The 12,521-nt window shown below is 54.7% G+C and overlaps 4 protein-coding genes across 9 annotated transcripts; 2 read left to right on the top strand and 2 right to left on the bottom strand.

Moving 5' to 3' along the window:
* Nucleotides 1-6: 6 nt before the first annotated feature.
* Nucleotides 7-2,578, top strand: HSPB6 (heat shock protein family B (small) member 6). The gene is made up of 3 exons (XM_055553575.1): nucleotides 7-256; nucleotides 1,262-1,384; nucleotides 1,496-2,578. The coding sequence occupies exons 1-3, from the start codon at nucleotides 59-61 to the stop codon at nucleotides 1,667-1,669; spliced, it is 495 nt and encodes a 164-aa protein (XP_055409550.1). The 5' UTR covers nucleotides 7-58; the 3' UTR covers nucleotides 1,670-2,578.
* Nucleotides 2,579-2,623: 45 nt separating this feature from the next.
* Nucleotides 2,624-7,497, bottom strand: LIN37 (lin-37 DREAM MuvB core complex component). Of its 2 annotated transcripts, none has more exons than XM_055553574.1 (9): nucleotides 7,289-7,497; nucleotides 4,678-4,753; nucleotides 4,443-4,493; nucleotides 4,092-4,121; nucleotides 3,926-4,011; nucleotides 3,672-3,838; nucleotides 3,007-3,089; nucleotides 2,846-2,919; nucleotides 2,624-2,759 (listed from the first exon to the last, which is right to left on the bottom strand). In XM_055553574.1, the coding sequence occupies exons 1-9, from the start codon at nucleotides 7,320-7,322 to the stop codon at nucleotides 2,710-2,712; spliced, it is 651 nt and encodes a 216-aa protein (XP_055409549.1). In that variant the 5' UTR covers nucleotides 7,323-7,497; the 3' UTR covers nucleotides 2,624-2,709. The 2 variants fall into 2 exon arrangements, with proteins under 2 accessions (XP_055409549.1, XP_055409548.1); XM_055553573.1 differs by having other exon boundaries at nucleotides 3,007-3,147; nucleotides 7,289-7,495.
* A 1,251-nt stretch (nucleotides 7,498-8,748) lies between these two features.
* On the bottom strand, nucleotides 8,749-10,143 carry PSENEN (presenilin enhancer, gamma-secretase subunit). 2 transcript variants are annotated; one of them, XM_055553576.1, is made up of 4 exons: nucleotides 10,004-10,143; nucleotides 9,718-9,870; nucleotides 9,204-9,308; nucleotides 8,749-9,017 (listed from the first exon to the last, which is right to left on the bottom strand). In XM_055553576.1, exons 2-4 carry the CDS (start codon nucleotides 9,776-9,778, stop codon nucleotides 8,878-8,880), a joined length of 306 nt encoding a protein of 101 aa, XP_055409551.1. In that variant the 5' UTR covers nucleotides 9,779-9,870; nucleotides 10,004-10,143; the 3' UTR covers nucleotides 8,749-8,877. The 2 variants fall into 2 exon arrangements, with proteins under 2 accessions (XP_055409551.1, XP_055409552.1); XM_055553577.1 differs by having other exon boundaries at nucleotides 9,718-9,832; nucleotides 10,004-10,133.
* A 33-nt stretch (nucleotides 10,144-10,176) lies between these two features.
* U2AF1L4 (U2 small nuclear RNA auxiliary factor 1 like 4) lies at nucleotides 10,177-12,470 on the top strand. 4 transcript variants are annotated; one of them, XM_055553570.1, is made up of 9 exons: nucleotides 10,177-10,292; nucleotides 10,512-10,574; nucleotides 10,715-10,765; nucleotides 10,954-11,020; nucleotides 11,103-11,152; nucleotides 11,225-11,323; nucleotides 11,497-11,630; nucleotides 11,752-11,847; nucleotides 12,202-12,470. In XM_055553570.1, the coding sequence occupies exons 1-9, from the start codon at nucleotides 10,239-10,241 to the stop codon at nucleotides 12,284-12,286; spliced, it is 699 nt and encodes a 232-aa protein (XP_055409545.1). In that variant the 5' UTR covers nucleotides 10,177-10,238; the 3' UTR covers nucleotides 12,287-12,470. The 4 variants fall into 4 exon arrangements, with proteins under 4 accessions (XP_055409545.1, XP_055409546.1, XP_055409543.1 ...); XM_055553568.1 differs by having other exon boundaries at nucleotides 10,213-10,342; nucleotides 10,487-10,574; XM_055553571.1 differs by lacking the exon at nucleotides 10,715-10,765.
* The last annotated feature ends 51 nt before the right edge of the window (nucleotides 12,471-12,521 follow it).

Here is a 12,521-nt window from a genome sequence, read left to right as displayed (position 1 = left end):
TAAAGCAGCGGCGGCGCTCGCTGGGGCACTGCGGAGCCTAGGGCGAAGGCGGAGCAGGATGGAGATCCCGGTGCCTGTGCAGCCGTCTTGGCTGCGCCGCGCCTCGGCCCCTTTGCCTGGGCTGTCGGCTCCCGGGCGCCTCTTCGACCAGCGCTTCGGCGAGGGGCTGCTGGAGGCCGAGCTGGCTGCGCTCTGCCCTGCCGCGTTGGCCCCCTACTACCTGCGCGCACCCAGCGTGGCGCTGCCTACCGCCCAGGTGCAGACCTGGGGGAGGGGCGGTAACCCGACTACTTCCAAGGCTGGGGTCCTCGGTCACCCTGAGGGGGGTTAAGGAAAGTCCCTTGACTTTGAGCGGGGTGGAGAGTCCGGCCACTCAGAGGGGCTTCCGGAGTTGCCGGAGTATGCATTCTCAGAGGTCGTTTCCCTTAATCGGGTGGGAGGGCCCGGGCGGTGTGAGGAGGGTCTCACGTCCCAGAGGAGTGTAAGGGCTGGGTTCCTAACGGGTGGGGATGCTCACTCTGAAGGGGTGTCTTGGGGATTCTGAAGGAGGCTGGGGACCCACGGAATCTGGGGAAAAGGGGGGGGCCAGTCATTCTGAAGGGCGTGGGGCTCCCAGTGACTCCGGGGGAGGGGAGGAAATTTTTTGTTATTCTTGAGGAAGAGAGTTTGGAGACTGTGGGTGGTGACTGTGTGTGTCTCATGGAGAGGCAGAGGGGAAGGAGGGTCCTGCAACTTGAGAAACTTGGACACTCAGAAGTGGGGGAGGAGTACTAATAACTGCTGAGGGCTCAAGCAATCTCGTTAACTCGAGCGGGAGGGTAGAAAGAGGACTCTGGAGAATCCGGGAGGAGGCTTCTTGGCGATTTCTGGCGGAGGTGGAGCAGTAAGGGGCCTAGGGGCTCTGAGGGGAAGGAGGCTGAGGAGTCAGTGCCCAGGAGGATACACGGACTACGAGGTTGTTAACTCTGGGGGAGTCGGCAGGCCTCACCCTGTGAGGGCAGCGGTCCCTGACCTTGGAGGGCAAGGGACGGACCCTCATCACCCTGGATGAGGGGGGAATCCCCGGTGGCTACAGGGGGAGGGATGATGCCAGTTATTCTGGGTAAAGAGGTCCTGGGTGGCTAAGAGTAGGAAAGGGGACCCCCCAGTTCCGGAGGCCAGAATAGGCTGCAGCACCGGAACCAAAGGGGAGCCGAGGGGAGGGGCCTTGCTGGGCCCCCGGGAGCCGTGCCCCGCCCGATGACCATCAGGTTGTGCGCAGGTATCGACCGACCCCGGGCATTTCTCGGTGCTGCTGGATGTGAAACACTTCTCACCCGAGGAAATTGCCGTCAAGGTGGTTGGCGACCACGTGGAAGTTCATGCGCGCCACGAGGAGCGCCCGGTGAGCCCGCTGGCGGGGGCGGGTCCAGAACGAGTAGGCGGGATCCGCAGGCGGGAGGGGCGGGGCACCTACGGGAACCTGGCGGAGCCTCTTAAGCCTCTCTCCCTCCAGGATGAGCACGGATACATTTCGCGCGAGTTCCACCGCCGCTACCGCTTGCCGCCTGGCGTGGACCCTGCGGCCGTGACGTCCGCGCTATCCCCTGAGGGCGTCCTTTCCATCCAGGCCGCACCTGCGCCGGCCCAGGCCCCACTGCAGTCGCCGCCCGGGGCGGCTGCCAAGTAGGGGTCAGGGCACACCTGAACCGTGGGAGCCGCCTCAGCGCCCCCGCCCTTTTAAAGCCGATCTGACTCCGCCCAACCAGATGTCCCCAGCGCGCGCCAAGACTACCCGCCCACCCAGTCTGGGATGTGCCTTGAACCTTCCAACCTACTCATCCCTGATAACTTACTTTCCACTGACACTCCGGCTCTCACACCCTCTTGTGCTTTCAAATCTCCAGACACCTAACTTCCAGACCCTACAACCACAATCCCTCAGCTAGTCTTTCATCTCCACCAACCCCACTTGGCATATAACCCCACTTCAAACTCCCTATTTCCTTTTGGCTTTTCTAGAAAAACATCCCCTCACCCCATTTCAATCCGATCCGCCACCGAAGATTATGGTGTAGACAGCCCTGCCCCCACCCTAGGCCAGTCAAGCATAATCCCCCTTTCTCAAATGTCCAAGACTCTGCACAGACCTCCCACCCTGGACCATCCTGGCCTGGTCCCCAAGACTCTGGATCCTTCCCCTCATTCCAACCAGATACACCACTTCTCACCCTCTCCCTCCAACCCATCTTCTAATCTGAAACCTCAGCCAGCCACTCCCAGATCCTTGAACCCCTTTTCTGACCCTACCCTTGTACTCCTATTCTAAGCCAACCAGAACCCTCAACCTCAAACTGTACAGATACCCACCCCTCCTCCCCAGAGTCTGCACAGATATCTCACACTATCCAGAACTCCTCAGTCACTTTGTCTTGACCCCCAAATCTCCAACCACAACACCCCTCCCCTTATTCTCCAAGACCCAACCAAGCAGCCACTTTCTTTAATTCCCTACAATCTTTCTCCCTCCTCAAATTCCCTGATGCCCCATCCCCTACCTAGGCCCACTCCCCCAATAAATGTGCTAGAGCTGTGCAAACTGCTTTATGTCTGATCCAGGAAGGACAGGCTGTAGCAAATGGAGACCAGTGTGGAGGAGGGGAATGTTTATTGGGATGGGGGTGGGGACAGGGGAACATCACTGTCGCTCGTACATCTCCCGTAGGATCTTCATGCTCTCTGAATAACGAAGCTGGTTCCGATGAGATGCCTCCTTCCACCTGCAGTGGGGGTGGGGGGAAGGCAGAGGGAGGACTCAGCAGTTGGAGCAGAGGCCATGGAGAACAAGCGGTGTGGGGATGCTCACCTCTGGCGGATACGTTTCCAGCGCTGCATGTTACGGTAGATAAGTGCGGAGGGTGAGGGCTCAGGCTCGGAGGGCTGCATGACAGAGACGCCAGGCTGGGTGACCACGCTCACACCCCACAACACCTGCCCCATGGCCCTGAGCCAGCCCAGCATACTCACCTCATCATCAGGGGTACCCTGGGTTTCAGGCTGCAGCGGGGATGGAATTCGGGATCTGCAGATGTCTCCAGGTGGCCCGGGAGCTGTGGGTGGAGGCAGCTTATACACGTCACGACTCTTGCTGTTGGTGACCTCGGAACCCTGGGGATACAAGGACCCCACACCAGACCCAAGAGAGTCAGAGAAGAGGGGCAGGGGCATACATTTCACACCTTCCCCAGCAACAAAAGACATGAAGGTTTCTCTAGGGACTTGAACTTAGGAGTCATGTGTCTGCTCCAAGGACCCCTGATCACTCCTGCCCAGCATAGAGACCTCCATCTATGGAGACCTCCATTCCTAGCCAGGGGGTTGCCATCTGCTCCCCTAGACCAGGTGGCTATACCTGGTTGCCCTAAAGACCCCTGCCTAGTCTCTCAGCTCTTGGTGACTTCTGATCTTGGAGGGCACATCTATTTACCCAGGGACCCTGTCTCCTCTGCCTCTCAGACCAGAAAGCCATGTCTGTCTGCTCTAGGGCACTCCAGCTTTTGCCCTGGCCTAAGGGTTCCTATCTGTGTGCCTCACCAGATGCAGGAGTCACTGGTATTCTTGTCTGCCAGGGAGGGTACCTTGTGACTGCCTACCCATTGCACTCCCTGGCTGCTGGGCGGGACCCATCTCACCTCCTCATCCTCAGGCAGGGGCGGCAGCGGCGAGTTGGGTGAACGTTCACGCTCGCGCACTGTGGGGCTGTTGCGCATCCAGGCTCGGCAGATGGGGTACAGTGGCGTGTTCTCACTGAACTGAGCCAAGTCCACACTCCGGTCAAACAGCTTGATCACATACGTGTCTAGAGTGGGGTGAGTAGGAGGGGTATGAACATCCTTGCCTAGCCCCCTCAATCACTGCCCGTCCTCGAGGGCCATCGCCTACTCACTGGATCGCTGTGGCCCTCCCTCAGCCAGCCCCTCATCCATCTCCCTCCTCTTCTTCCTCCGCTGGTGGGGGAATCGGGCAGATGGTCTGTGTGGGGAGGGAGTACATCAGGACCGGGGTGGGGACTAGGGACCTCTCATCACCTGGTGGGGCCCCTGCCACCTTACCGTTTGCCAGTGGCCGTGATGGAGCAATCCCTGTGGGGAGAGACAGGGTGTCATGTCAGCAGGCTTGCCCTTAAACGAATGCCTGCTCACAACCCCTCAAAGAGCACCCTGGGGGTACTGTGAATGAGCTCATAGAGATCCCACCAAACCCTGAGGCCTTGGGTCCCACCCCTTGCAGGCTGACGTGCCATCATCAGGGGACCTAAGTTTCTGCTGCTCCATAGCTTTTGTACATGAAGAATGGTTAAGACTGTGATGGAGAAAGCACGGGGCTCGGGGGTCAGGGCTCAGATGAGGAAAGAAGTTATCTACCACAAACCCTCAGACACAGATCCCATCAATAAAACTTACTTGTTGTGGGTGTCTGAGGAGGTCTTCCCAGGTTCCTCATCCAGACGCTCCCTGGTAGCAGAAGAGAACTTCATGCTCAGGGTTCCCAGGGCCCAGGGTGGGAAAGTACCCAGTGGCCTCATCCATTGGGCCCCTTCCTTCCTAAGTCAGTCTCTGGGGTCCTACCCACAACCAGAGGGTCCCACCCACTAGGGCCCCCAACTTCCCGTGACCCTGTCCTGGGTCAGATCCCAACCTGTCCATGTGACTCTTCTCTAGCAGGCACTGCAGAACAGCATCCAGTTGGTTCCGGGCCTTGGCCATCTCCAACTCTGGGGAAGAGGGAGGGTACCAAGCAGGAGTCACTTCCCAGGCCCAAGCCAGGTGGGCAGCCGCTGGACCAGGGAAGGGCATGCATATCCAATCGTTTGGCTGGGCCAGGCGTGCTGGGAGGGTATAGTGGGCAGAGCCTACTAAAGAGCAAGAGCTCTGGCTTCCAGGGTTGACCTACATGCTCATGTGTGATCTAAGGTGAATCACCTTACCTCACTGAGCCTGTTTCCTCATATTGAAAATGGGTCTCCAAATGATATCTATTGCTAGGACTGTTTTGAGGTTTAAATAAACCTATGCTGTATATGAAAGCTTATTATGTGCCAAGCATTGTTCCAGGCACATCATGTTTATCAACCCATCAAGTTTTTACAACCCTGGCAGGTGGATATGATTTTTATCCCCATTTCAGAGATGATGAAACTGAGGCACAGAGAGGATAGGCTACTTGCCCAAAGTTACACAGCTAGAAAATTGAAAGGCTGAAGATGTACACCAGGTCATTTGGCTCCAGAGTGGACATTATAAGGCAGGGGCTCAAACTGGGTCCAGAATCTAGTCCCAAAATGCACTTCGTTTGCTAAGGTAGTGGGGTTATTTCAAATCTGTTAAATCTGAATGAGATGACTACATTTGAATAGTTGGGAGATTTCACCTAAAATACCCATTTGGGGCTTTCTTCCCCCCAGGAAATGAGATCTGGGCCCACCTTCCTGCATGCCACAGTCCCAGCCTGGCCCTAAGAACCTGTGTGTTTGTGTCTCTTCATCACAGAACTTACGGAGGTGATAACGTCATAAATCTCCTTACATTTCTTGTGGGGTGTTCATTCTTCTCTTCCAAATAATAGGAGCTCTGAACTAGTGCTCAGAGCCCGGAAGGACACTCGGGGACATGACTAGCCAGCACTGAGACTTCCTGAAGAGGCCAGGAGACATTACTCAGAGGAGACAGGGTGGGGATGTGGGGCTGGGAGCAGCTGAGATTCTCTAGCAAAGAGCCTTGGGTAGGAGCCAAGGTATGGCTCATGCCCAGTGTCTTTCCCCAGTCCCTGCTTCTCTCCTGAACCTCAGATCTTGGAATCCCATGGACTCCTGGACACTTCCCCCTGGACATCCCCCCAGGCTCCTTCCACGGACTGGGTCCCACACTGGCCTCAGTGTCTCTAAATGTATCCTTTTTTCCTGGACTGCCATTTCAGGGATATCCCTATTGTCACCCAGTCCTTTTCTCGGTCTCAACATGGTCACTGCTCTCCCTTCCCTGCCCACCCCACAACCTGTCTACTTGTCTCCTGAGGGTCTCTCCCCTCTCTCACCTCCCTAGTCTATCTGTCGTGTCCCTTCCTCCCCCTGGGCCCCCAGCCTCGGTCTCCCCTTCTGATTCACCCTCCACAAGGTGGCCAAGGGCATCTTCCTAAAGCCAAACCTGATCCTGATCTTTCCCTGCTTAGAATGCTCCAGAACTCTGCAGTGCCCCCTGAGGCAGAGTCCTAGTGGTCAGCCTGGTGTTCACAGGCTTCCATGACCCTGCCTACTCCTTCCTCAACACCCTCATTTGTGGTCAGACCCCCTTCACTCTTCCACCCACGATTTTTGGGGCATTTTTTGGCAGTTGGAGGGGGCATCTTGTAAAGACTTCCTCTGTGGTTTAAAACCCTCCCTTGGCTCCCCATTGCCCTTGGAGCAAAAGCCAAAGTCATAACCTGGGCCCACAAGAGCACCTCTTTGCTCTCATCTCCTCACCTTTCTACCTCACTTCACTTGCTCTGCTCCAGCCACTCTGGCCTCCCTGCTGGCCCTTGAACATGCCAGAGAAATCTTTCACTTCTCTGCCATTTCAAAGCCATTTCCTTTGTCAGATTTGCTGTTCCCTCACTTATCACTCTCTCCCTCACTTTGCCTCACTCCTGATCTCCTTACCTTCTCTTGTTTTTTTTTTTTTTCTTATTGACCACTTATAGCATTTACTATCTCATGTCATTTTACTTGGTCTGGATTCCAGGTCTCTCCCACCACCCATAACGTGCTAGCCCTGGGTTCCCATCAGCTTGGCCCAAAACCAGAATGACTTCCTCTCTCTCAGCTTCAGTTTCCCTATCTATATTTCCTACTTCCTAGGAAATAGGAATTATTAATCCCCTAGGATTATTGGGATACAGTGAGTGCAAAGATTAAAAGCTTTCCTGTACTTCAGGTGATCAGCATAATGCTTGACTCAAGACCACTGCTAGAAAGGGGGAAATGGAGGTAGAGCCAAGAAAAGAATCCTTCTTGGAGTCGCACGGTTCGGGTTCCCTATGTGGGACTGCACCACACTTCCAGGCCACCACATAGCCTCAAACCTATCCTGAACAGTTAGGGAGGGTATCAAGGTGGCCAGAGTCGCTCGATCGATGCCTGACAGCGGTAGTCATATGGGCTGCAGGGAGAAGTCACGCAGTCCACCTTATCGCGATAATCCTGTTTAATGGGGCTCCCTTACACTGATCAGTCCGCTGCTCCCTTACCTGCCCCCAACCTCGGGATCCTCACCTGATTTCTCCACTTTCACCTTCACCGGGAACATGGTTGGGGTCTGGGATCTGGGTAGCTGGGCCAGAGGAGCCCAAAAGAGCCTAATGTCACAAGTCAAGGCCGGAGGCAGACGGGGAGAGGTCAAAGGTAAGCTTCATGTGTAGCCAGTCCGCCGCCCTAAGCAGTGTCCGGCCGCGACGGACGCGGATGCCGCCACCTCCTCCTGTTCCTTCTGTGGGCGGGCCCTCTCGGCAGTTCTTTGTTCCCATTAGTCAGTGCAACCGTCAATCCCATATCGTGGCCAATTAATAGCTGCCGCTGTCGGCTCCCAGCTCTCAGTCCCACCTTCCTAGAGCCTGGTTTCCGGAAACAAACCAACGACATCCCGGGGCTCTTCCTGGGACGTGGGTCTAACTTCCGAGACTCGGTAGAAGTAACGCACGGTGGGAAACGAAGGATCAGAGCATCGCGAGGCTGCTGCTTAGAACTTGGAGAGTTAGAAGCTTTGAGTAACATCAGTTTAGCTATTGAACAGGAGTTATTTAACCGTGGAAGTCTCTTTATCCCTAAGAGGAAAACAAATCTGGGGTTAGGCGGGGCTCCCTCTTACTGAGCACTCGCTAGGTGCCAGCTAGCTCCCTGTTAATCTCTTTTCAAGTTTAGCCTCATTCACTTAGCGAATATTAGCGTGCCAGGTACTTCTCTAGGTACTGGGGACACCGCAGTGAACAAAACGATAAAAATCCTTGCCCTAATGAGCTTATAGAGAATGGAAGATAAACAATAAACAAGCAGAACATTTTAAATGCAATGTAATAGGAAAAAGAATATAGCCTGAAAGAGACATGGGGAGTACCCAGGAGGGGGACTGAAACTTTAAATAGGATGGTCAAGGAAGCCGTCTCTAATAAAGCAATTGAATACTTGCCTATTGCTACAGTCTCCTTCAGAAAATGGGGAACTTACGTTTACCACATGTGCCTTGGCCCAGATAAATTCTAGGGGGTAGTGTTGTGATCCACATTTCTGATGAGAATAATGAAGCCCAGTGGAAAAGTAAATATTTTTAAATTCACATAACTACCAGTACAGGATAACAGCCCCTACTAATGGAAGTACTATTCCTTTTTTGGTTCCAAATCTGTAAAAGAGTGTTCCCAAGCAAGAAGTTTCCTATTTTTGACAGTTATGAGTAGTATACAGTAAACTAATGCACATCATGTTTGAAGCACTAAGCCTAATACAAAGTAAGCAACCAATAAATGTTCCTGAATATTAATAATTATTTTAGGGAATTCCCTGGCAGTCCAGTGGTTGGGACTCCATGCTCTCACTGCCAAGCGCCCAGAGGGCCTGGGTTCAATCTCTAGCTGGGAAAATAAAATTTCACAAGGTGTGTGCATGGCGGGCAAAAAAACCCCCAAAACACCCCAAATCATCTTATCCTTCAATCTCCAAAAGATCCCAGGAAGTCAATATTGAGAATTAGGGTCCTTTATTGGGGGATGTCAGCAGAGAACATAGGAGACAGGAACAAGTCTTAAGGGCTTGAGAGTGGGCTTGGAGTAGAGGAGCCCATCCTGGCCCTCAGGCCTGTACAGAAGCTGTCAGGGGGTACCCAGGGGTATGGTGAAGGAGAGGTAGTCCCCAAGGGCGCCCCAACGTGGCCGGTAGATCTGGAAGATAGTGATCCAGGTGGAGAGTACAATCACCCATAAGAAGAAGCCCACAGCTGAGCGCCAGACATCTGTAAGAGAGAACAGGAAGGGAAAGGTTGGCCTCCACCTGCTCTGTGGTCTCCCTGAGACCGGCCCTCTCTTCTCTTCCACAAAGTTCCAGGATTCTTGACCCTCCGTCATCCCCTCCCACCAGGGCTTCTTGAGTCCCCCTCCTTACACCTGATGGCCTCCCTTCATCTGTGCCCTGGACTCACAGCCTTTGATTTGGCTCTGCTCCGTGTATGCCGGGACAATGAAGGCCTCTCGGAAAAACCAGAAAATGTTGACCAACCAGAGAAAAGGCAGGAAGGCAAACCCACCTAAAGAGAAGAAAAAAGATTGGGACACGAAGAAATGAGGATCCTCCCAACACCCACCTGTTGAAAGGTCCAGTAGGAAGATCCTCTCCCACAACCTAAGTGAAATGGTTCTCTCTGCTATCAGAAATCCTGGCTCCTCCCTGGGAGTCAAGAATCCTAGTCCTCAACCACCTCTTTGTCAGAACCAGGAGTCCAGCCCCCCGCAACATTTCTCTTTTGGGACCCAGAAATTGAGGTCCCAGTCTCCTCCTTCAGCAAGACTCAGGCCCTTCCTCTCTTGGGACCGAAGAGTCGGCGTCCCCAGCCACTTCATCCTCTGGACCCAAGAACCCAGGCCCCCAGACCCTCTTCCATCAGGCGCTCTAGTCCCGCCCCCTCTCTTCGGGTACCCTAGGATACCGGCCCTTACCCAGGTAGTACTTCCGGCAGAGGTTCAACTTCTCTTCGTTGGACACCCGCTCCAAGTTCATAGTTGCGCTGGGGCCGGTCTTCCGAGGGTCCGGGGCAAGACCCAAGTCCTGACCCTAAGTGACAGATCCAAGGATCACAAACAACCACGCCCCTATTAGGACAAAAGGGAGAGAAACTGAAGGGTGGATTTTCTGGAAGAAGGGCACCCCTGGCCCCACCAGCAAGCTGACTGGGTTGAGACGCTCTTTATGTTTATTTGGGTGCGGAAACGACCCCCGACTCACCAGTGGAGTCTTAACTTCCTCCGGTCTGGGCCCCTTTGCCACTTTCAACCACGGACTTTTGCGCGAGATGCCCCAAGTTTCTCTGGAGATTGTAGTTTTTTTGGTGAGGCTACGCCGCGCGCATGCGTCTTCAGGCAACTCCACTGGGTGAGCCTGTGCCGAGACTGCGAGCCTCCATCACGCAAGCGCACTAGGGAGTTTCTGAGTGTCCGGAGGCAGCGAACTACACTTCCCAATGCTTTTAAGCAACGGAAATGACATAAATAGCAGACAGAGTTGGAGGGTTTGGGTAAAAATGGCTGAATATTTAGCATCGATATTCGGGACTGAGAAGGACAAGTGAGAATGGGTGTAGGGAGTGGCCCCTCGGGGGGCCGGGGACGGGGCACTTGGCAACCTGGTGGCTGGGCGGCGTGGATCGGTGTTTCTGGGGTGTCCAGCTCCCTGGCCCTCGGTTCACCTCTGTCTTTGCACCTCTTTCAGGGTTAACTGCTCTTTTTACTTTAAGATCGGGGCCTGCCGGCACGGGGACCGGTGCTCCCGGCTTCACAACAAGCCGACTTTCAGCCAGGTGAGACGCGGCGCGGAGCCTGGGGGGTTAACGCCTCCTGGCCATTCCCCTTCTGTTGTCCATCATCACGAGGTCCCGCCTTTTCCGGATTTCTAGGGCCCACCCTATCGCCCGGTTTTTTTCTTGTCGGACCTCTACAGGTTCCTCCCCCAACCTTCAGGCTCTTCTCCCAGGAACTTGGCCACGCCCCCGTACGTACAGACCACACCCCTGGGCTATCCCTCACTGCTAGATACACCCGCTTCTGGTTCTCTGAGGGGCAAGCGTTGCTGAGGCACGCAAGATGTTTATGCTTTTTTCTCTGTTGCGAGGTCTTACCCGCAACCTTCATAACCCCTCCCTCTGAGCTCAGGCCCTGCCCCTTTTAAATTCTGTTCAGACCATAGTGCTGCTCAACCTGTATCGGAATCCACAGAACACCGCCCAAACCGCAGACGGATCTCACTGTGAGTAAGCGGCCGGTGTTGGGGGCAGGGCGGACAGCCCCCAGCAGGCCGCCCCCTGATTCCACCCTGCCCCCTCCTCCAGGTCACGTGAGCGACGTGGAGGTGCAAGAACACTATGATAACTTCTTCGAGGTGAGGGTTGGCGGGGGTGGGTTGTTTCCCGTGGGCCGGGAGCTCAGCTGATTTCCTCCTAATCTTCCACAGGAAGTGTTCACCGAACTGCAGGAGAAGTACGGGGAGATTGAAGAGATGAATGTGTGCGACAACCTGGGGGATCACCTCGTGGGCAATGTTTATGTCAAGGTGCCTGCTGTCCCCCCAGAGCCCAGAAGTGAAGGCATTTCAATGCCTAAAGGTCACCACTGAAGCCTCGCAGCTTGAGGTCCATCACTAAAAGCGGTCCAGCCCTTGAGCTGCTAGCTAATCCTCTGAAGATTTCTGAGTTTGATTGTTCACCCTGACTGACTTTTCCTCAGTTTCGGCGTGAGGAAGATGCAGAGCGGGCAGTGGTTGAGCTCAATAACCGCTGGTTCAACGGGCAAGCTGTGCATGCTGAGCTGTCTCCCGTCACCGATTTCCGGGAGTCGTGCTGTCGGCAGTATGAGATGGGGTATGGTAGTACAGCAGTGGGATGGGCACCTGGATTCCCAGGCTTTTGTTGTGTGTTGAGGGGGCTGTCAGTGACAGTGGCCTCATCCATCCATTCATCCATGTATTTATCCTTTACTCAGGGAATGTACCCGCGGTGGTTTCTGCAACTTCATGCACCTGCGACCCATTTCCCGCGACCTCCGGCGGCAGCTCTACGGGCGGGGACCCAGGCGCAGGTATTTCAGGACCAGCCTGCCAAGACTTCTCATACCCCAAGCCCCCTGAACTCTGAGATGAATCTGATCCTATGCCCCAATAAGTGTCTCAAGCCTTTTGTGCCCTAAGACTAGCCCTCAGCCCCATCTGAAGGTCAGCATCTAAGTCTCAACCCCTAAACCAGCCTGAACCCCAAACCCAAGTCCATCCTGGATCTCCAGTCCTGAGATTAGCGCCTATGCACGTATCCTGAGGCCACCCCCAGGAACTATTTACTTCATCAATTGCCATGATTTATCCCTGAGCAGGGAGGCTGAACTGGAATATCTGCACACCATTCCCTATGGCTCTAACCCTCCTCTCTATGTCCCCAGGTCACCCCCAAGGTCCCATACTGGCCACCGTCCCCGAGAAAGAAATCGACGACGGTCTCCAGACCACCGGCATGGCCGTTTCTGAGACCCTGACCCCCTTGCCCTCCACCCTTGGCAGGCACAGATGCTCCTGGCCAGGACACCTCCTCAAAGTTCCCTTAACTTCCCAGTGACATCTTCTCCAGACTCCGGGTCTCCATGATGTAACACCTTCAACACAGGGAACTTCTATTGCCCCTCCCCTAATAAAATTCTATACTGAGGGTTTAGAGCTTTGTTGTTAGCTTAAGCCTGGCTGTAGGCTGGTTTCCTTCCACCCC

The sequence above is a fragment of the Bubalus kerabau genome, chromosome 17 (genome assembly GCF_029407905.1).
Source record: "Bubalus kerabau isolate K-KA32 ecotype Philippines breed swamp buffalo chromosome 17, PCC_UOA_SB_1v2, whole genome shotgun sequence".
NCBI lineage: Eukaryota > Metazoa > Chordata > Mammalia > Artiodactyla > Bovidae > Bubalus > Bubalus kerabau.
This window is presented reverse-complemented; position numbering and strand designations above follow the sequence as displayed.

Excerpts from the sequence above, each read along its gene's own strand:
- HSPB6 (XM_055553575.1), top strand. The coding sequence starts at position 59 with ATGGAGATCCCGGTGCCTGTGCAGCCGTCTTGGCTGCGCCGCGCCTCG. Across the intron at positions 257-1,261 it reads TGGCGCTGCCTACCGCCCAG|GTATCGACCGACCCCGGGCA; the intron begins GTGCAGACCTGG and ends GGTTGTGCGCAG. Across the intron at positions 1,385-1,495 it reads CGCGCCACGAGGAGCGCCCG|GATGAGCACGGATACATTTC; the intron begins GTGAGCCCGCTG and ends CTCTCCCTCCAG.
- LIN37 (XM_055553573.1), bottom strand. The coding sequence starts at position 7,322 with ATGTTCCCGGTGAAGGTGAAAGTGGAGAAATCAG. Across the intron at positions 2,920-3,006 it reads AGGGTACCCCTGATGATGAG|CCCTCCGAGCCTGAGCCCTC; the intron begins GTGAGTATGCTG and ends TCTGTCATGCAG. Across the intron at positions 2,760-2,845 it reads TGGAAACGTATCCGCCAGAG|GTGGAAGGAGGCATCTCATC; the intron begins GTGAGCATCCCC and ends CCCCCACTGCAG.
- PSENEN (XM_055553576.1), bottom strand. The coding sequence starts at position 9,778 with ATGAACTTGGAGCGGGTGTCCAACGAAGAGAAGTTGAACCTCTGCCGG. Across the intron at positions 9,309-9,717 it reads CTGCCGGAAGTACTACCTGG|GTGGGTTTGCCTTCCTGCCT; the intron begins GTAAGGGCCGGT and ends TCTTCTCTTTAG. Across the intron at positions 9,018-9,203 it reads GCAGAGCCAAATCAAAGGCT|ATGTCTGGCGCTCAGCTGTG; the intron begins GTGAGTCCAGGG and ends TCTCTCTTACAG.
- U2AF1L4 (XM_055553568.1), top strand. The coding sequence starts at position 10,239 with ATGCTTTTAAGCAACGGAAATGACATAAATAGCAGACAGAGTTGGAGG. Across the intron at positions 10,766-10,953 it reads AGGAACTTGGCCACGCCCCC|ACCATAGTGCTGCTCAACCT; the intron begins GTACGTACAGAC and ends AATTCTGTTCAG. Across the intron at positions 11,631-11,751 it reads TGTCGGCAGTATGAGATGGG|GGAATGTACCCGCGGTGGTT; the intron begins GTATGGTAGTAC and ends TCCTTTACTCAG.